At 34.2% G+C, this 21591-nt stretch overlaps 1 protein-coding gene across 37 annotated transcripts in view; it reads right to left on the bottom strand.

Annotated features, from left to right (window-relative positions):
* Window positions 1–820: 820 nt before the first annotated feature.
* PHF20L1 (PHD finger protein 20 like 1) overlaps window positions 821–21591 on the bottom strand; it is a 108800-nt gene continuing 88029 nt past the window's right edge. For all 37 annotated transcript variants that reach the window (XM_056823069.1, XM_056823064.1, XM_056823066.1 and 34 more), the window contains 5 exons: window positions 19663–19762; window positions 17141–17336; window positions 12081–12444; window positions 4391–4553; window positions 821–2788 (listed from right to left, as the gene is read on the bottom strand). In XM_056823069.1, the coding sequence (XP_056679047.1) occupies window positions 2646–2788; window positions 4391–4553; window positions 12081–12444; window positions 17141–17336; window positions 19663–19762 (966 nt within the window). In that variant the 3' untranslated portion in view covers window positions 821–2645. The remainder of the gene's footprint in view (window positions 2789–4390; window positions 4554–12080; window positions 12445–17140; window positions 17337–19662; window positions 19763–21591) is intronic.

Genomic DNA, 21591 nt, shown 5'->3' on the forward strand with positions numbered 1-21591 from the left:
TTAGCCTACTGCCTCACACATAGTAGGTTCTCAATAAATGTTTGTTCAGTGAATGAATGGCTTTACAGACCGACTCAGATCAATTTCAAAAGCCCAACTTGGAATTTTGATAATTTTCAGCAAAAAAAGTTCTTATTCATTATAAATGGGATTTTTCTTTCCCTAATTGCTAGGTCAGATGGCTACATAATTGCAGTAGGATTTTTAACCTGGAGATGAAGATGAGCTTCACTATTTGTATGAGAGGCTTGTGTGTGTGTGTGTGTGTGTGTGTGTGAGAGAGAGAGAGAGAGAGAGAAAAGAATTAGGAAGAGGATAACTACACTTCGAGTTTCACTGGGGAAAGGGGAAGATTTAATTTGATAGCCAATTGGGTCTTCTCAGCTGTCCAGGGCAACCAGTATTGATTTGATAATGCCGTAAAATACATGCTTTCAGCAATATAGCCCCCAAAGGACGAAGATGCAAGTCATTACTTTTTAAACACAAACGATTAGTCTTAAAATGCTAATACTAGCAATTTACTCCAGACATAGAAGATAGGCACTAATATGTTACTTTAATAGAAACACTTTTTTTTTCCAGCAGTTAACTGGCAATGCCATCTCTGATAAAGCTATTAATTACTCAGTAACAGCTTTATGACAAAGTTAATGCATCATACTGAAACACATATTCGATGATTGATTATCTTTGGCACATTTTTCAAACTGAATAATCTCAAAAGGCAACAAAAACATTTTGTGACTGTCTGCACATCATTTTAGTCACCTCCTTACATCAGAATATGAGAGCAAAACGAAAAGTGGAAAATAGAGAATATGTGGAATACTTTTAATAAAGAGTTTTACATACAGTACCTTACATATAGAACAGTGTGTTTGCAAATTTAAATATATTTTGAATGTACAGTGGTGTGTACTCTTTTCAAAGGTAAATTCAAGTTGACCATCTATCGGTTCTAAAATGCATTTATACAGATCACTAGAACTGATAAACAGTAGTGAGGCATGAAATGTTCAAGTATCTTAATAGCATTAGTTAAACAGCCTCCCTTTAACAGTCTTTTAAAGTTTTTTTTACAAATTTCAAAACCTGTACATACATTTTTAATTTTTAGAAACTTTCTGTTAAAAGGCAACATTTAATGTTAACCATCAATTCTTATAGTCTATGGTAATAAAACTAGACATGTGTAGATATAAATATGTATATGTTATATACATATGCATGTGAGTGTATGTTTAAAAACAAGCATACACAGGTACACATACATGTATATGTAGCACTGGGTGCAGCAAACAATGTGTATGAGCACTGGCACACAGTAGACCTAGGCTCAAAATCCAGCAAGAGCTAAATGACAACTAAGTTGCCTTTGGTTTCTGAAGTTTGTCCATTCATGACCAAAACTTAAAAGATTTTAAATAAAAATAACCTTCAACAACCAAGTTGCCCCATATTTAATCTAGCAGTTTAGTAAACCGCAGCCACAAACTGGTTTAATGCTCTCATTGTTCCTCATCCCAGCTGAGGTCATTCAGTTTGTTCCTAAGGATTAATACCAAGCACACTGACTCAGGACCAAAATAGTTTGAACCCTGAATACTGCAACAGAAATAGGTGTGAGTGCATGTATGTAAGCATGTACATACGCATACGCACATATACACATGTGAACACAATGAAACATGCACACATCTGCATGTTTCCATAAACATAGGGGTGTGTGTGTGTGTGTGTGTGTGTGTGTGTGTGCGTGTGTGTGTGTGTGTTTGTGTGTGTGAATACAGAAACATTTTGGATGGACTGCAAGCACTGTCAGATTTTGGAGAAACAAAATTTCCAAGTCTTAAATTCTCATTCCACTGGTATCATCATTTTTGGCACATTTTACCACTATAGGCCTCTCACGTTTGTTTTTTTTTTAGAGAATGACTACAATGAGGATTTCCATTCTTGTTTTTTTTTAAATATATCATTTGGAAAAATAAGTACTCCACAATTTCTTGACATTCCCCTAGCACCGCCCCTCTATATCCTGCCCAGAAGTAAACCTTGTGTCTTAACTGATTGTGATTCATCACTCAGGAAAACAGTTCATGATCCTGTATGAATTTATAGACCCAAAGCATTTGTGTGGCTGAATAAATCACATATTAGACACAGTTCTTTTTAGATCTGTGTCATATTAGCAATCCAGTAGAACTCTTTCAAGAATTCTGATTTTTTTCTAGAATTCTGTTGTGGGTAAAATGTTGGTTTGTAAATTTGTATCTTTCTACTAAAACTTTAGAAAAATATTATTTTTATGGGTATCTTGAGGTTCAGGTAAATGAATTCTGAAAGATCCAGTTGACTAGTTCTACTTTGTATTGATCATATTCCATATCACCAATCCTCAGGATGTATAATTACCATTTGCAGGTTTCGCACAGGAAATACTTTGATAATTTTAGATATTGACCTTTTTGACTGGATTAGTAACTATTTTTCTCTCTGAAGCTCCATCATATTAATATAAATTTTAGTTACAAAACTTAGTAAAAAGTTACTAAGTTACTTTCAGCTATTCATTGTCAGACTGGCAGATAATATAGTTTGCTGTACACAATCATGTTCTTTTTCTTATTTCTTCCTTTTTGTCATACAGAACAAAGAGTTGCAATTTGCTGTACTTTCCCCATATCAATCAGAAGCTGTTTTATGTGGCGCTTAAGCTGTGGTAATCTTGTAAGAGGATCTGGTGGTTCCAACTCTCCTGTGAAATCAAGCCAGCTTTCCAGAACTAAAAGAAGAAGAAAAAAAGAAACCTAAATGACACCAGGAAGAATTCATCAGAGAATTAAAATGTTAGATAGGTCACTTAGTTACATAGCTAACACCCTAGTAAGAAAGATATGCTTACTCTATTTTTCAAATGGTGCCCAGTCCAAAATGACTGCAATTTCCCTTAGTATCTTAGTATTGGAAAAAAGCCACAAATAAGCATCTTAACTTTTTCCTTTGTTACAGCTGAAATGGAAAATCATCACCATCCTCAAAACCTTTCACAAACTTGAAGGCTTGCATTATACTTAATTAATTTGGTATCAAGGCAAATCCTTTAATCTCCCCATTCCCCCCAAAATTTCATAATGGAAGAAAGAAGAAATTAAAAATGTCATAAGAGTCTTCTTCAGCTCCTTTACTTATGATCTCTTTTCTAAACTATAAAAAATGAATAAAAATCCATGTTCTCATCAATAGTACTTTGTCCAAAAAAATTCACATTTTCTAAGACTAAAAGTTACATTGAAAAAATAAATGGAAAATCCTTGCTAGAATCAGATCATAGCTGTTACAATGGGAATATCTGTAATCTTCTCTAACTTATTAAACAATTCAGTTCAATACTGTCTATGTCTCCACACTTTTAGTTAACACTATCTTAAAGTCCCTTTTGTGCGTGGATATAATTATAATAAAAAAAGGGGAAAATACAAGGGGTGATTTTTTGAAATGCCAGGAAGTATACTTTTCCAAACTTGGTAACACCATCTATAGGGTTTTGTATTACAGGTAAAGCATTGTAGAAAGAACACTGGATTACGAATCACAATATTCAAGTTCTATTCCAAGCTCTATTTCCTTATCTACAAAACACGGTTAATTAATAATAACTGTCTTGTGGGTTGTGGTGAGGATCAAATAAAATGCATGTTAAAGTACTTGAGAAACTAAAAATAAACATGAAAATTTCATGGGTTAGTATTATCACTATATTATTTCTTAGCTATAATAAGACCCTCCATTCATTTCCATGTAATAGTAGTATCAACATTACTGCAATAAAAAGAAAAAAAAACCCAAATATCTTTTTGTTATTTATTTCTGGTATAGTTCTCTTCTTTCTAAAAATAAACTACTGGCTGTGTGACCCTGGGTAAGTCACTTGACCCCCATTGCCTAGCCCTTACCATTCTTCTGCCTTGGAGCCAATACACAGTATTGACTACAAGACGGAACGTAAGGGTTTAAAAAAAAATTAATTAAAAATAAACTTCTGATAATAACAATACAAAGATGAGGAAAAGATGAAAGATATTATAGACAAAAAATGTAAAATATTTGCAAATGCTAACTTTTGACAGATATTAATAAAAACAATATGATAAAAGTTGTGATGTTTCACCATTATATTCAGACCTATAAAATTCATCTTGATAACTGAACTGCTATTTTGGTTCAATTCAATAAAGCCTACCTACTATGTATAGTGTGTGACAGTGGTGCTTATAAAAGAAATTATGCAAAAATCTACTGTCTGCTGACATTGAAAAATAACTCCTTAGTAATAACACAAATAATTGGTGAAAAATTTGCTATATTTAGATTTTTCTCAAATTACCATCAACTTCTTTTTCAATCAGATCCATCCTGCTGGTGACTTCATTTTGGACGTTCTCTATGTGTGTGAGAAGGTTGAGCTGCCACTGAAGATGAGAGTCTCCTTTTTCTTCTGTATTTCTTTTTTCATTATAGACGAATAATGTATTCCCTTCTGCTGAATTCTTTTCCATAGGATCATTAAGAGGAAATAAAAATGACACCTTTAAAAATAGCTTCCATTTTATTATTTTAATTCTAGCTCTGATTCTAATACCTAAAGTATCATTCTAACTCACAAAAATACCTCAGCAATGTGCATTTTAACACTATTGGGTATCGTAGTCTCTGAACAAAAATTGGAGAAGAAATGCAACTCATTTTAAGAAACACTGCAATACAAAGAGGGAAAAAAATTACCCTACCAAAATGTTTTCCCAGTCTGGCTTCCCAAACTTAATAATTTTTTTTAAATGGTAGTTAAATCACAGCTTCATTTTAGGAGCTGAAAGAAACATTAAATCTTCCCTATTCACTCATTAGGTTCCAATGGATGAATATAAGATTTAAGAATTCATTGAGAAAATCACAAAATAAAAGATACATGTTAAATTAGCCAGATTTTATCTACTTATAGTTAGCAGGTAAAGCAGTTTTTCTTTTTTGATTTTACTTTGCTATATGAAGTAACATTTAAATCAGACTAATTAATCTTCCTCAAAAGTTCCACTGAGCTGAAATGGCTGAGAGTTGAGTCCCAACAATGTCTCCTATTGATTGAAGACCATGCAAGCTAAGTTCACACTCCTTACCAAAATGCTGACTCCCAGTTTGCAAAACCTACTAAGTATAAAACCATTAGAATCCGCAGAGAGGTAGCATCCACCCCAATGAAATCATAAATCATGGGAAGCACAGGTTTATTATGTCAGCTGGATTTGTAGGAAGTGTCCCATATTTGGACTAATATGATAACAAATAACATAAGATATAATATAAAGTTGAACTACCTGGAGTGGAAGTGTGCTATGGTAGAATGTAGATAGTATTGAACTAAGAGTCTGAAAACCTGGCTTCTAAAACTGTCTTGACTATGATAAATCATATGAGCAATCACTTCAGTTTACTCATTTATAAAATGTGGATGAGAATACTTGGCTCCCTGATGTGCACTGCCTATTGCATATGACAAAATAATATGAAAGCACTCTGAAAAGCATAAATCACATAAAACCAAGTATTATTATGATTTGCTAAAAACTCATTCAAAATATTTTGAGAAACACTGACTAAATGTAGATTTATTATTTTGCAATACAAGGTATTCTAAGTCTCAGTGCAGTTATAATCTTTAGTTAACTTATTAAAGCTAAGAATAGCATTTTAAAACTTTTCAGACTTAAGATGTGTGTCTGTGTGTGTCTAAGATCAAACTAGACTGTAAGGTTCTCAAAGCTAAGATCATTATCAGACATTTGATATTCCCCCACTCCCATAGTGCCTAGCCACAGAAATCATTCATTAAACATTTTTCTGAATTAAATGACTAATTCTAGTTCTAATTTACATTTCTCACTAATTCAGACAAACATTCTTCTTCAGATGGTAATACTATAAAAATACTTGGGCAATGTGAATGAATATAAAGAATACAAAGGGGGGGAAATTATCATGCCCTTCCCTCCCTTTCCCAAGACAATATAAGCTTTGTGAGAACAGAGATGGTTTTTCATTTTTTCTCTGTATGTCCAGCACCAGGAAGTGTTCAGAGAGCTAGGAATAAGGAAGAACTACACTGCTGAACTCCTCTTACATCATGACTGAGCCACAAATCCCCTAGCTTATAGCACCACTAAGCCTCTCTAGGACCATAAGCACTGCTGGAGGAGAGAGACTCATCACCTTGCATAATGTGCTAACCAATGTACTTCATAAACAGATGCCTTGTAATACTGTATTAGACTTTCTTGTTAAATATATGTTTATACAACCTTTCTGAATTTGTAAAATCCCTAAAGTGTAAGATACTATACTGTAGATACCACAAGTGTAAGATACCAAGACATTTAGGTGGCATCATTTAGAATGTAGCACTTAGAGACAGGAAGATATGAGCCTGAATTCTATCTTGGACAATTACAGCACTGCATGACACAGGACAAGTCATTTGGTTTCTCACAATTTCTTCATCTTTAAAACAGGGAAAATAATTGTAGCTATTTCACAAAGTCGTGGTGAAGATGAAATGTGACAACATGTGCTGTATAAAGTCAGGTATCACCACTATAGAAGTTTGCATGTGTTTGATGTTACTAAAAGGCACTTTATACAATTCACTAGAGTATTCTATGAAATAGCGACTCTTCACCTAGTCATTGTCAAAAGTATAAGGAAACACTGTTTATTAAGTACTGATCAAAAACGAAGGAACCTTTTCTTTTTTTTAGTCAGTGGAAAAAATGCATCAATTTATTTAAATCTGATTTCTAGACAACTTGCCTAGCACAGTAGTCTTATGGGGTAGACATTCAAAGACTGTTCATGAATTGAATCTCTCTTTCTATCTGTTGTATAAAGAGTAATAGCAACTTCCCAGCTGTGTGACCCTGGGCAAGTCACTTGACCCCCATTGCCTAGCCCTTACCACTCTTCTGCCTTGGAGCCAATACACAGTATTGACTCCAAGACGGAAGGTAAGGGTTTTAAAACAATAAAAAAATAAAGAGTAATAGCTACATTTACAATTCCAAGTATTACTAGTTTTATTTAGAAAAAGGAAGATTTGAGCACCACCTTCTGTCTAAAATAGTCAACTAGATTACATGCCCAAATCAGCAAGATGCCTCCGCATACACGGAAAATCCTTTATAAGCTTCATGTACAAAATGTTCAACTTGCCAGTAAAGGAAACTGACTGCAGTTTTTGAAGACGAGGTATGGGAGGATCAGTGCTAGTGGGTCCATGCCTATCTGCTCAAGTAGACTTGTTCATTTGCATTCTGAAGTCTCTACTGATTCAAACAGTACAATTCAGAATGTGTACTACTTTAGTCAAGAAACTAAACAAGCTGTATTTCCTTCTTTTATGTATTTTCAGAATTTCCCACTGACTCCTTCCTGACTGCTTAAAAACATTCTTAGATTTCTCTTATCCTTAAACAATCTTTTCTTAAAATTTCATCCAATCATGTGTCTTTCATCCCTTTCTAAAGAAGTTTTCTAAATATATTTTCATTTTCTTACTACTTTCAACCACTTATAGTTTGGATTCTGTCTTTATGACTCTACTAAAAACTGCTTTCAAGAAAGTCATTAAAAAGAACCACTAGGTGATTCAGTGGATAGAGCACCATGCCTAGATACCATTAGGTCCTGGATTCAAATCTAGCCTCAGATAATTCCTCACTGTGTGACACAGGGCAAGTCACTTAATGCTGTTTGCCTCAGATTCCCTATCTATAAAATGAGCTGAAGGAAAACCACTCCAGGAACTTTGCCAAGAAAATCCTAAACTACAAAGCTCTTTAGTTGTGTTATTTTTATTCTTTATTTTTATTTTTTATTATTTTCCAATGATACTCCACACAGAAGGCAGACTCATTCCTATTCTTCATGCTAGGTGGCAGAATGGATAGAGTGCTAGGCTTGTAATCAGAAAGACTTAGTTCATCCAGCCTCAGATACTTAGTAGCAGTGTGACCTCAGGCAAGTCATTTAATTTCTGATCTTCTATTTGTTTCAGGTTCTTCAACTAAAAAAAATAGGGATAACAAGTATACTTATCTCTCAGGATTGTGAGAATCAAACAAGATATCTGTAAGGTGTTTAGCATAGTGGCCAATAAATAGTAGGAGATAAAAAATTCTTCCTTCCTTTCTGCTGTCTCTAACCTATTCTCAAATAGTCAATCGGTTATAAGAATAAGGATCCCTTCACTATTCACCCATTGACCTGGTAGAGGTACACCATGTTCCCTTCTCCCACTATGCAATCCATTGTTACACTTTCCCATAAAAAAAGACAATGACTCACTTATAGGGGATGAGGAGATTTAGACCAACCTTTGATACTTTTTTTTTTTTAACATTCACCTTCCATCTTAAAATCAATACTGCGTATTGGTTCCAAGACAAAGGAGTGGTAAGGGCTAGGCAATAGGGGTTAAGTGACTTGCCCAGGGTCACATAGCCAGGAAAGGTATGAGGTCAGATTTAAACCCAGGACTTCTCATCTCCAGGCATGGCTCTCTATATACTGGGCAATCTGGCCATCCCCTAACTCTTTCTATTCTTCTGGAAAATACAGAAAAAATAGTACTTGTTCAATGGTTTGGGAAGCATTTGAGTGGCCAGATTCAAAAGAGAAATTGATAGTCTGGTATACACTAGAAAGGACATATCTACTGGACAGCCCCAAAGATCTGTGCTTGGCATTATGCTATTTAATAATCTCATCAATGCCTTGGGAAAAACCAGAGATGAAAAGCTTATTAATTTGCAGATGACGCAAAACTAAGAGTGATGAATAGAACATATGATGAAACAGTCAGCACCCAAAAAGATCTTGACACAAGTAAAAATGTTGTACTGACCCTAATAAAATAAAAATTTAATAGGAATTATTGTAAAGTCTTACCCATGAGTTCAAAAAATCAACTGCATTGGAGAGCTGGGTGGTTCAGTGGCTTGAGAGTCAGACCTAGAGATGGGAGGTCCTGTGTTCAAATTTGACCTCAGGTACTTCCCAGGTGGATGACCCTGGGGCAAGTCACTTAACCCCCAGTGCCTAGCCTTTACCACTCTTCTCTCTTGGAACTAATTCATAGTGTTGATTCTAAGATGGAGGGTAACGGTTTAAAAAAAAAAATCAACTGCACCTACTAGATAAAAGAAGTACTGCCTTGTGTTAATTTTTGAACACCACATTTTAGGCAGGTCATTGATACAACTGGAAAGAAATCTAAGGAAGTCACAAGATTATAGATCTAAATCCAGAAGGGATTATAGAAGTTACCTAGTCGAACCCTCTCACTTTATATATTAGAAATATGAGGTCTAAAGAAGTTAAGACAAGTGCAGAAGGACACATTAGTAATAAACATGTAAGGCAGGATTAGAATTCCAGCCCTCTGGCTACAGAACCAGGGCTCTTTCTACTGTGTCAGGATGCTCCTTTATATTATTTTAATATTTATTTATATTATATTAGGAATGAGTTAAAGCACTTAAGAGATGATAGTCTCCAGAAAAGAAGTTAGTGCAGATAAGATAGTTGTCTTAACATTTTAAAATGACTATCACGTAGAAATGGGATTAGATTTCTTATACTTGGCCCTAGAAAGAACAAGGAGTTGGAAGTTGCAGAAAAATCATTATGGAGCTAATGAAAGGAAAAAAATGTCCTTATAATTATTGTGAACCAGATCCTATAGTAGTTACTAATTTACTTGATGTTTTTTAAGGCTAATTAATTACTAATCCAGGAAAAAGTACATATACTCATTTGCCTATAGACTGGGTTATGTGGCCTGCAAAATTGTTTCTATTAGTATATACCAAAACCTATGTCTTCACTTCTCATTAACTGTCAGCAATTCTCTACCTCAGCAGCATCTACCTACCACCTTGTAATAACCTAGTTTGAGATTTCAAGAAAGAGAAATGCAGCCACATCTTCTAATGTAGCAACAGTGATTATTAATAACTTACATACCAGGGGTGGAAAACCAGCAAATCTATTTTACCTGATGAAATATTTCTGATGCATCAAGGAACAAAAACATACAATTCTATCTACTTCCACCCTTGGGTGCCTGGTTTGGTCTGATTCAAGGAAAATAAGCTGTACATACAAACCACTACCCAGAACCCTCCCTGACCAACAACTGAAACAATTTGGGGTGACCTGAGATGGGGAAAGTCTGTGCTGGTATATACTGAGTTTGTCAAAGGGAGCCAGAACCTGTCGTGAATGTGCCATTCTAGGGGAAACAGACATTCAGCAGCTTTAAATACGTGGATCATGAGGAGATATGACAAAGATACACACAGAACTTGGTACTATTTCTTTGGTTTCAGGGCTTATCTTCATAGAGTCATCATATATTTAGGTATTTCTATCAATGGTTCTTCTCTTCTAGGGGAACTACTTTGCTTCTCTGTCTATTATTAATTATTTACCTATTGCCATGAACCTATTTTTCAACCAATCTATCCTACCAATATCTAACTACTTATCTATTAATATCTACCTACCTAACAAACATCAACTGGCAGTCCCCTTTATCAATACATTAATTTAAATCTGGCTACTGATTGTTTTCTATATATAAATGTCTTTTGCTACTTCCACTGATTGATGGAATAGCAATATTAAGGTTTTGGAAAAGGCTCAAATCATGCTTTGGACAATCATAAGTTGTCTGAAATAACAAAGAATATATTATTTCACTGAATATAAACATTTTTATTTCTAATCATTAAAGGCTACTGACCTTATTTTAAGAGCAAGGTGATTTCCTTTTTTTGTAAATAAAACCACAAAGTACTAAAGTTTGGACCCTTAAATCATGACTTTTATTTCATTTACCATAAGAATCTTAATATTAAACCTAACATTTATAGATAACATCTGCCAATAACATCTAAATGCACCATTATAATAAAATCCCACTATAAAATTGTATATTCTCACTACTACAATGGTCACATTTGCTATTTCATCAAATGTTTCTGGAAAACTAACTGCCCCTAGTAAAACTGGCTAATTATTTCTGAGGCTAAAAAGATAAAAATAAAAAGTTTCTGCCCCCAAGGACTTTACCTTTTATTAATCAACAGATGTCAGAAGTGTATGATGAAGTCAGATGATATAGGTTCAAATCCCAGTTCTATCACCTGGTATGTAACCTTGGGTGAGTTATTTAAATTCTGACAAGTCTCAAGTTTCTTCATCTATAAAATGAGGGGGTTAGACTGGATTGTCTCTAACATCTCTTTCAACTCTATATCAACAATCCTATGATGAAGCCATCGTCTGTATTCTGATGGCTGATTAGGTTTAATAATGTCTGAATTTCTACAAATCCAGCTTACAGGATATGAAAGAAAGGCCTACTCTGTTAAATTATAACACGAAAGTGATTTTGCAACAACATTAATACAGTATAAGCAAATGTCACCTGTCATCTCAGAACCCTTGCTATATAGCTATTTGGCCAATCATCCATGGCTAACTTCACTTCTATATTATTAATTTATCTCTTTAACATTTCCAAAGAAATCAATAAAGTTTCTTAGGTAGGGCATTCTTATAGTAAGTATCTCAGTATATGCAGGAAAAGAATTCTCTCATACAAATATAATACAATTAGTGTTCTCCTTGTAAGGTATTCAAGAATTGGTATGCTATTATAAATTTAATGTGCAATGTAGCTTTAAAGAAAACTAATGAAACTCTATGTAAAAAAAAAAAAACAATTGTGTGGTTCTTTCAGATGTCCAGGACTAGAACCACAATATTTTCTCCTTAGTATTCTAAACAAATTACCATCAATTTAATTTTGGTAAATAAACTCCATTCTGTATATTCTCTACGTGTATAAAGAGCCATGTAAAGACAACCCAAATCTCTTCATTTCATTAAGTTTGAATTTTCACAGAATTTTTCTAATGTTGATTTTTTCAAAGTCATAGTCAAATGAAAAAAATTACCTGTTCACTCATGCCATCTTCTTTTATGGAAAATTGTAAACAGTTTTTATCTTCTGTGTGAAATTCCTGTTCCTCTTCAAAACTACTAATATCTTCATCATCAGAGCTCACAGGATCAGATGACTTACAATCCTGACCAAAATTTTGTGGTTTCTGGTAGCTGTGCTCACTTGTAATATATGTTCCTTCCATTTTTCTGGGCAAGCTAGGAGTCTCTTTATGATTCTGTGCAGAACATGTTCTTTCTTCTAGATTAATAGTGTCTTGCACTGTCATTTTTTTCTCTACCCCAACAGCTATTTGATCTTGGTCTTTTCGCTTTCCTGAACAGGCCCAGAGATGAAGGTCAGGATGATGCTTATTCCTTGAAAGAAGGTAGGAAGAGAAATTGTGATATTAAAAATAATGGGTTTTTTTTCAGTGTGGTCTGAGGATCCCTGTGGGTCTCTGAGATCTTTACAGAGGATTCATGAGATCTAAACTATTTTCAAAATAATATTAAGATGTTTTAATTTCTAATACAATAAATATTGAGAGATATATCTCACATAAGAAACAGCTCTTTAGGAACCTCAAATTTTTTAAGAGTCTAAAGAGACCAAAAAGTTTGAAAACCACTGTATTGAGGAATTTTGATTAATTTTAAGATAATTTTCTCTATTAATAATCAATTAAAACATTATAATGAAATTTATAATTGTGTTACATTATTTATTCATCAGTGGATTATCAAAATTGGCAAGGGCCTCTTTTATGTATCTAACACATTCTCTGCCTGATCACAACCTGAGCCAAAGTAAGGCTTCCATCATTAGAAGAGGGAGAGGCCTCAGGCACTGAAAAGAGGGATAACATACAACCAACATATGACTTTTTATCTTTTGTTTAGTAGTGATACCACTTCTCTACTCTAACCCTGTGTCTTTATTATGATCTATTCATCAATCTATTCATTATAATAGCAGAATCTAGAAAATATTCCCTTGAGCATCAGGTTTTCATTTTAATTTCAATTTTAGTTTAACTTATCTAACAATTTTATTAAGCCCCTACTACTACTGTTGGGCATTATTCTAAAAAAAAAAAAGAATTCTTAAGGAATGTACATTTCACTGCAGAAATACAATCTGAGCACAAGTAAAGACAAATTATATACAAAAAATTTTCAAAATGTAATTTCAAGAGGGAAAGCCAGTCACTCAATTAGTAGTTATTAAGTTCCTACCATGTACCAGGCACTGTGGTTAAATACTAGGGATACCAAAGAACTGCAAAACAAAAGCAGTTTCCTGCTCCCAAGGAGCTCACAGTCTAATGAAGGGGATAGCATATCACTATGAGGAATCAAGATATATGCAGGATAAGCTGAGAGAAGTCTTGGAGGGAAGGCTCTAAGATTAAGAAAGACGGTGCAAGGCTTCTGGCAGAAGATAGGACTTTAGCTGAGACTTGAAGGAAGCCAGGGAAGTCTAGAGGCAAAGATGAGGAGGAAGAGTTCCAGGTATAGGGGACAGCCAGAGAAAATGCTCAGAGATGGTAGAAAGAATGCCTTCTTCAAGGAGGCCAGGGTTACCGTTCACAGAGCAGAGAGGGAGGGGAAGTATTGTATAAGAAAACTGGAAAGTTAGGAAAGAATCATATCATGAAGGTCTTTTAAAAACCAAGTAACAGATTTTATATTTGATCCTGAAAGTAACAGGGAACACCAGAGTTCAGGGAATCAAGAAAGAATTTGTATAGGAACTGGCACCTGAGCGCTGCCTTGAAGGAAGCTCAGGATTCTATGGAGCACCGGTCTATGCCTAATTTTTGCCATACTGTTTTCCAGTTTTCCCAGAAGTTTTTGTCAAATAGTGAGTTCTTCAAAAAAACCTGTTTGAGTTTCTCAAACTCTAGGTTACTATGGTCATTTGCCATTGCATGCTGAGTGTCTCATCTATTCCATTGGTCCTCCACTCAGTTTCTTAGCCAGAACAAGATTGTTTTGATGGCTGCTACTTTACAGTACAGTTTGAAATCTGGAACAGCTAGATATTCTAGGTATTTTGTTCTTCTAATGAAGCATGGGATTCTATGAAGTGGAGTTAAAAGAGAATGGGTTGAACCACTTGGACAAAAGGAGAAGCAGGAAAAAGAACTTCTTATATCACTTAAGAAGTACTCTCATGTCAATTTGGTTGGATTGTATAATGTATGAAGGGAAATAATATGAAATAAGACCACAAAATTAGGCTAGAGTCAGACTACAGAATACAGAAAGTTTTCAGTAATATGATTATATTTTATTCAAGAGGTAATAGGGAGCTATTACATATTCTGAGTGTATGTAAGTGGGATGAATTATTAAATCTGAGGGCCTGAACTAGTGCAGATATTTTGGGTCTAAAGAAGGAAACAGATATGAAAGATTTTATGGAAATAAAAAAATTAGATTTATCATCTGATTAGATATAGTGGTCAAGGGAGACAAAATAGTTGATTGACTCTAAGATTATTTCATGGAAGATTTTGAGGTTAATTTCCAATTCATAAAGGAAGCAGGAGTCAATTTTATCATAGCTGGGCTTTCTGGAGAAAAAAGACAATATAAAAATTTTATTTATTTTCTGATTTTTATATAATAATTAATCAAAATAACTTTTCCTTAATGATAAATTGCTTCTGAAGTTATTCCCTTAACAACCTCCTTTTGATTTCTACTGAATTTTATAATGGTCTGGAACAACACTGAAAATATTATTTAAAAGGCAGCTATCTGGTTACAGTCATGTTTTGATGCAGGAATAATCCACAAAAATCTCAAAAATGGAAAGAATCACTAATGATGTGAGTAAGAATACGAATAAAGAAGAAGACATGACAGTGAGAAAGAAACTAAATTAAAGGCAACAGGAAAAGCAATGTAATCCCTACTTTTCTATTTAATGCTAATAACATGTTTGTCAAAGGATCTTTGTTCAGGTTAGGACATAAAAAAGAAGAAAGATAAAGGATCTAGGTGATAAAATAAAACAATTATAAACTTAAGTGAATGAGACAATAAGGAAGAAAAGAACTGAATGTATTTATCCTGGGAGAAAAAAAGAGTTGAGTTGAAATTAACTTATAGATGATAGATTCAAAAGGAAACTAAGATGGAAGTGGTAAGCAACTTAGATAAAATAGAATAAAAGGAAACAATATTAACAAACAAACAAACAAACAAAAGAAAAGAAATTTAGGTTAGGCATTAGTAAGAACTTTCTTACCAGCATGGGTTTCAAACATTAGAATGTATTGTTTTAAGGAGTCCAATAATTTTTTTTAAAGGCTGTCCCTCTAGAATGATACATTTTTTAAGCACAAGGAACTATGTGCAAGATACTGTGTGGAGCCAGGAAACAAGGATGAGGAGGGAGAGCAGCATTCTAGGCACGGGGTACACCCAGAGAAAATGCCCTGAGCCAAAGGATGGCATGTCTTGTACATGGAATAGCCAGATCAGTATCACTGTACCAAATAGTAAAGGGCTGGGAGTAAGGTGTGAGTAGAAGGCAAAGGTAGGAGGGGGTTAGATTATTAAGGGCTTTGAACTCCAGAGGATTTTGTATCTGATCCTAAAGGTGACAGGGAGCCACTAGAGTTTATTGTGAGGGAGGGAGAAGAAGGGAGGTGTGACCTGGTCAGAACTACAAATTAGGAAAATTACTTCATAGAGGAGTCATGGGAGGTCTAGGATGGGATGAAAAGGTTTTGAAGGGTCACTGTGGAGACTGGGATACTGAATTGATGAGGAAGAAGCAGTGAGGGCCCAGTTGAGGTTGGTAACATTAATTTGCAATGGATACAATCAGAAGAGTTGCATGATTTCCTGTACTTTTATTCAGCAGCAAGTGCAATGAAGCAGAGTCAGTGGATAGCAGCTGAGAACCAAGGTTGAGGTTTTGGTAATATGAAAAAGGGCTTAGGGGATCAAGGGAACAGAACACCTAAGAGCTCAAGTGGTCAGGATAGAAAGAAAATAGGAAAGTGATCACTAAAGGGAAGAGAGCTTTGGAGAGAAGTGAGAGGTCAAGGGACTGAAGGTCACAGTATGGACAAAAAACAGGGCTTAGTAAGAGAAAGCAGAGGGAAAAACTGAAAACCAATTTAGTCAGGTAAGGAAATTTTGGAAATCTTAAGTATATGTGATACAATTGTGAGTGATGGCAAGAAAAAAGAAAAAAAGAAAAAGGTAATACATCTGTGTGTGGTTAAGGTAAGGTGGAGGAATAGATATAAAGTGAAAAAGGTATTATATAAATGTATGAGCTATTGCCCAAATTAGATATCAAGGTATACTTATTTACATATGCACTCCCTTTTAATTGGGCCATTTCATTTTTCCTCTTAGTTTCTTTTGACAATCAAAGGATGAATGGCTCAATGGATAGACTGCTATGACTGAAGTAAGGAAGGTCTTGGCTCAAATCCCTCCTCTGACCCTGGGCTAATCACATAATCTCTGTGCCCCAAGCAACTTTGTCTAGGATCTAATATATGGTTTGAAATTTGCGCTGGTGGAGGGAATTTCTACAGGAGTTCACCAGGCTGACAAAAATCAACTTTTCCTGTATTCATCAAAGTAAAGTGCTATTTACATTGTGTTTTTCCTCATAAATTGTATAAATTACTTATAATATTGGCTTAGGAAGAAAGAGAGAAATGAGGGGATAAGGTTTCTTATAATAGCACTTGGACAATCTACCACTTTCAGAGGATTTCTGAAGGATAAAGAATGTCCAAAAATACAGAACAACAGCTATATAGGTAACTTTGCTACTTCTGTAATGTCTAATGGCATGTGAGATAAAAAGAACAACCGGAGACCCAAAGAAACCTAGTAACCTTCCTCAGAGTTTTGTTATTCTAAGCTATTAGAAAGTAATGCTAACCTGTACTTCAAAAAATTATTCTATACCATTCAAACCCTCTTATATCAGAGTATATAACAAAAAAGGGCTTGACTTCATATATTTTTCTTTTTTTTTTGGTTTAAATCAGTATTAAAATCTGATCCTTTTCTATGAATTTCCACTTACTTTAGAATCCCAATTTTTAGTTGTAACCCATGGAGCACTTCTGTCACACCATATACATCAGCAAGTAGATGATGTGTTGAAACTATCTTTTTGGCATTGAGGTGAGAGTAATTTTCCTTTAAAAATGATAATCCACACATTCGCCCATTGTTCAACCATTCCTTATCATAAAGGTATTTTGCACTCCATCTCTGACCTGTAAATAATGAAATCATGCAAGTTACAAATGACCTAACTTAGATTACCTTTCAAATCTTCCACTGACTCTAGTGCTTGTACATGAACAGTAGCTTCAAAGGGGTAGAATTCTGACACCCTGAAAGCAAGTTTCCTTTTGGAGAAATTACAGTAGGTACATAAGAATACTAGAAAGGATATAGTTATTACCAACAATCAATGAACTTGGAGCCAGTGTCTGTTTCTAAATACCATTATCTATCTGCCAACAAAACCTTTGAATGAGAGAAAAGGGAAGTCACATTGATTTACTTTTTTTCTCATTTCTCTTTTGCTTTAAAAACTGTCACTCGGTTCTAGCTCAAAATTCTATAACATTATATTCCTGAGTGATAATTCTGAAATACACTGGGTGCACTGCTTTTGTTGCTTAGCTATCCTTTTCAAAATAAGAGAAAGGACAGTATTCTATGGCTTAGCAGGTAGGACTACTCCTAATCAACAGTGGTAGCATGTTGTAATGAAAAAAAGCATAGGATAGGCCAATAATAAATTTGGATTCTACCCTAGGTCTGCTATGTGGCACTGAAAAAATAAGCCTATTTCTTTTTGGCCTCAGTTGAGTTATCTATAAAATGATGGAGTTGTACTACAGAGCCAAAGTCCCTTCTAACTCTAAAATTCTTTTATTTCATGTTTCTGCATCTACCTATTACTTGTAGTTGTCCAGAAATAAATGTAGTATATCTTTGAATAGCTCTGGTAACAGTAAGGTAAGCTCCAAATAAGTAGGAAATACAGCCTCTATGGGTTTGGTTCAGGTGTATTAGCACAATGGGCATGCTCCTAGTTGTTGAGACACGAATATGGATATAAAACACTGAATCATGAAACTGTATAGGATGAAATACATGGAAAAGGAAACAGAGGGCTCTTTTTCATTCCATAGTCATTGATATAAATCTATCTTTCCAGAATATTGATAATTATGTTGTTACATTTACATTTATTTTATTATTATTTAAGCATCATAAAACAAAGAAAACAGTTTTGAAAGCACTTTAAAAACCAAAAATCTATAAATGTAAAGTATTATTATTTAGCATAAAATAACATGAAAAAGAAATATTAGAATATATATATGTATACATATATATATATGTATTTTTTTTTTTAATAAAAGCCCTTACCTTCTGTCTTGGAGTCAATATTGTGTATTGGCTCCAAGGCAGAAGAGTGGTAAGGGCCAGGCAATGGGGGTCAAGTGACTTGCCCAGGGTCACACAGATGGGAAGTGTCTGAGGCCAGATTTGAACCTAGGACCTCCAATCTCTAGGCCTGGCTCTCAATCCACTGAGCCACCGAGCTGCCCCCTATTAGAATATTTTTAAAGAACTTATAGTTAAGAAATTTTGAATTAAAATCTATATCATGGAATAATTACATATTGGACATTTAGTTACAAATAATGAATACATACATTTGCTCAAATATTGTTGCTTCCACCAAGGTAATTTTGAAATATCTTATCCATAAAATTCATCTTAAGCCACCCTACTTTAACATCATTCAGAATAATACTTTTTCTCCAGCTATACTAAGGAAATCCTATCTATATAATTATTGGTGGAGAATGATATTGGGAATTAGAAAATGATTGTTGAGCAAATCAGGGATCATGACAGCAAATTAAAAGGAGAATACCTAAGAGACCAGTGTCTCACCATGGCATGCCTCTTTCCTAAAGTTTCTAGGTAGGCAGATTTCATTGGCACTTAGGGGGCTGAATGGGGAGATACTGTAGACACTACAAGCTACTGTCTTCTAGGAGAGGCTGAGCAAAGGGAATTGGACTTGGAATTGCATGTGAATGGCAGCCTGACTGAGAGATACTGACAGAGTTGGTGTGATATTCTGATGATGTAGGTGAGAAGCAACATGGTTTAAAGATTTGCCTTTATTACTGGCCTAATAGCTTAATATCCATTCCCCCAAACCCCTCCCAAACTGCAGCTCAGAGAGCAAGTGGAGAAATAACTTCTCCCTTGCCATTGTCATGTCTAACAGTGAAGCCTCAAGTCTACACAAGTTCTGAGGAAAAGATGGAGGAGGAGAATCTGCTTTTATCATGAAAATGATTATATAGTCTCAGTTCTCTGTAAAGACCTAATTTAACCTTTTACAAGTAAGAATTTTTCCTGTATGGGAAGTTCCTTGTTTTTTAATATAGCTCCTACTGAATTAACTTTATTGGTTTGCAAACATTATATCTTCATAAAATCAGTTAATGAAACCTGATAGGTTATATTTGTATTAAAAAACAAACAAAACAACAAAATTCCTACCTGGTGGATCCCTGCAAATATAACAGATATATTGCTCAGGAATGCTATCCTCCAGTAGCCCCATACAAACGCTGTGCTGCCAACAGAGGCACTCTTCACACTGTTAGGAAAAAAAAAAAAGGATTTGTAGCTACAGGCTCTGCTCTTTGTAAATAAACAGACAAAAAAATTATTCCCTTCCAATTAGCCAGTTTAGGTTCTACCACTCCAAGAATTAAATTTATTCTTCATGTAGCCAAAATGAAACATAATTTAAATTTCATTTTAATTTTGAAAGAATTGCCTATTTGGCAATTTTTCTATGTAAAAGTTATGCAAGTGATATATTAAATATTAGCTCAACTAAAAAGTAAATTTTTTTTTCCATTTAAATCACATTGACTTTTTAGGATTTGTTCCTTAATTAAAGTTTTTTTAAAAAAACAAAACATATACACATTAGAAACAAAAAAATAAGTATTCAGTAGAACACTGAAGTACCATCAGTGCAGAAACTTTGATTAATCTGTGATTTCCTTCATGTAGCTATGATGTGAAAGGGATTCTTTTGAAGTATAAAGTGTAATAGATGGGCCACTGAAGTCATTTGCATTCTGAAATTCTGCCAATTACCACATTTGTCTCATGAAGAGAAGAAAGTCTGTGAGGAATCTTTCCATTTGGCAATCAGTTCTTTATGTTTTCTGGTTTTCTATATTTATAGGGGAAAAGTAAAAACATTGATGTGGTTCAGTTTCTCTTGTTATGTATAAATTTATTTGTTACTTATCAAAGACATCATATTTAGCAGCTTAAATATTTAATGTTTGTAGTGGTCTGAAAACTGTCATTCTTAGTACCTTATACTATCTTTTCTAGGATTCCACTGCCATCACTTGTATAAGTAGAGCAAGGCCTCAGAGGTGTCAGGCATGGCCATTTTCTATTTTTATCTGTTTCATGGATCATTGTGGCCAATTAATTCATCACCTAATAACCATATGACCATATGGAAGAAGTTGGTAATTTTTATATTTAATTAATATGATTATTTTGAAATTTTCTTCTTCTGAAATGTTTCAATTTTCTTATTTGAAAAACTAAAGTAAGGTAACTAATACCAGATAAATCTATAATTGAAAAGTGAGGGGGAGGGAATAATTGTTTTTTTTATTCTGTTTGTACTTTACCTTTTAAAAAAGACTTTCTACCATCTCTCTCTCTCTCCTATACCCCCACCCCCAAGCCTCAGTGGAAAAAAGAAAACCACTTCAACAAAGAAAAAAACATTTCTACTGTGGCCATATCCAAAAATGCATATCTCATTTTGCATATCTAATCCACTGCCTCTGTCAGCCTATGGGCAATACTGCAAATCACTGGTCTTTGGAATCATGGCTGATCACTGCATTAAACAGAGTTCTAGATGTTCAAAAGTTTGTTTTTATGTTATAGTTAAAATATAGTAACATAATTTGTTCTCCTGCTTCTCTGCTCACTTTACTCATCCACTCCTCCCACTCTCTTCCTATTTGTATATATATCTTTTATCTTTTTGTATATATCTACTTATACTCTTCAATTATGTGAATTAAGTTCTTAAATTTAGTTACTAAGTGCCTTCATTTCTCCTCTTTTCTTTCTTAGTATAATCTTTCCCTTCTCTCTTTCCTTTTATTTACTAATTATGTTGGGAGATGTTTTGTTGAGTTCTGCCCAATGAAAGATAAAAGTATTCCACTTATCACATGATAATGTACTACCCTTCAAAGCAGTTCATTCCTCTTTTGGGTAACTCTAATTGGTATGATTTCTTCCCTCTCATATATCAGAACCAGTATATGATATGTTTTCCTACTTTTACTTTTACTTTACACTGCATATGATTCTGGCCTTTGGGTTTAAGACTAACACATTTAATCTCTCATCTACATAAAACTCTTTCAAATA

This window comes from Monodelphis domestica, chromosome 3 (assembly GCF_027887165.1).
Source record: "Monodelphis domestica isolate mMonDom1 chromosome 3, mMonDom1.pri, whole genome shotgun sequence".
In the NCBI taxonomy this organism is placed as follows: domain Eukaryota; kingdom Metazoa; phylum Chordata; class Mammalia; order Didelphimorphia; family Didelphidae; genus Monodelphis; species Monodelphis domestica.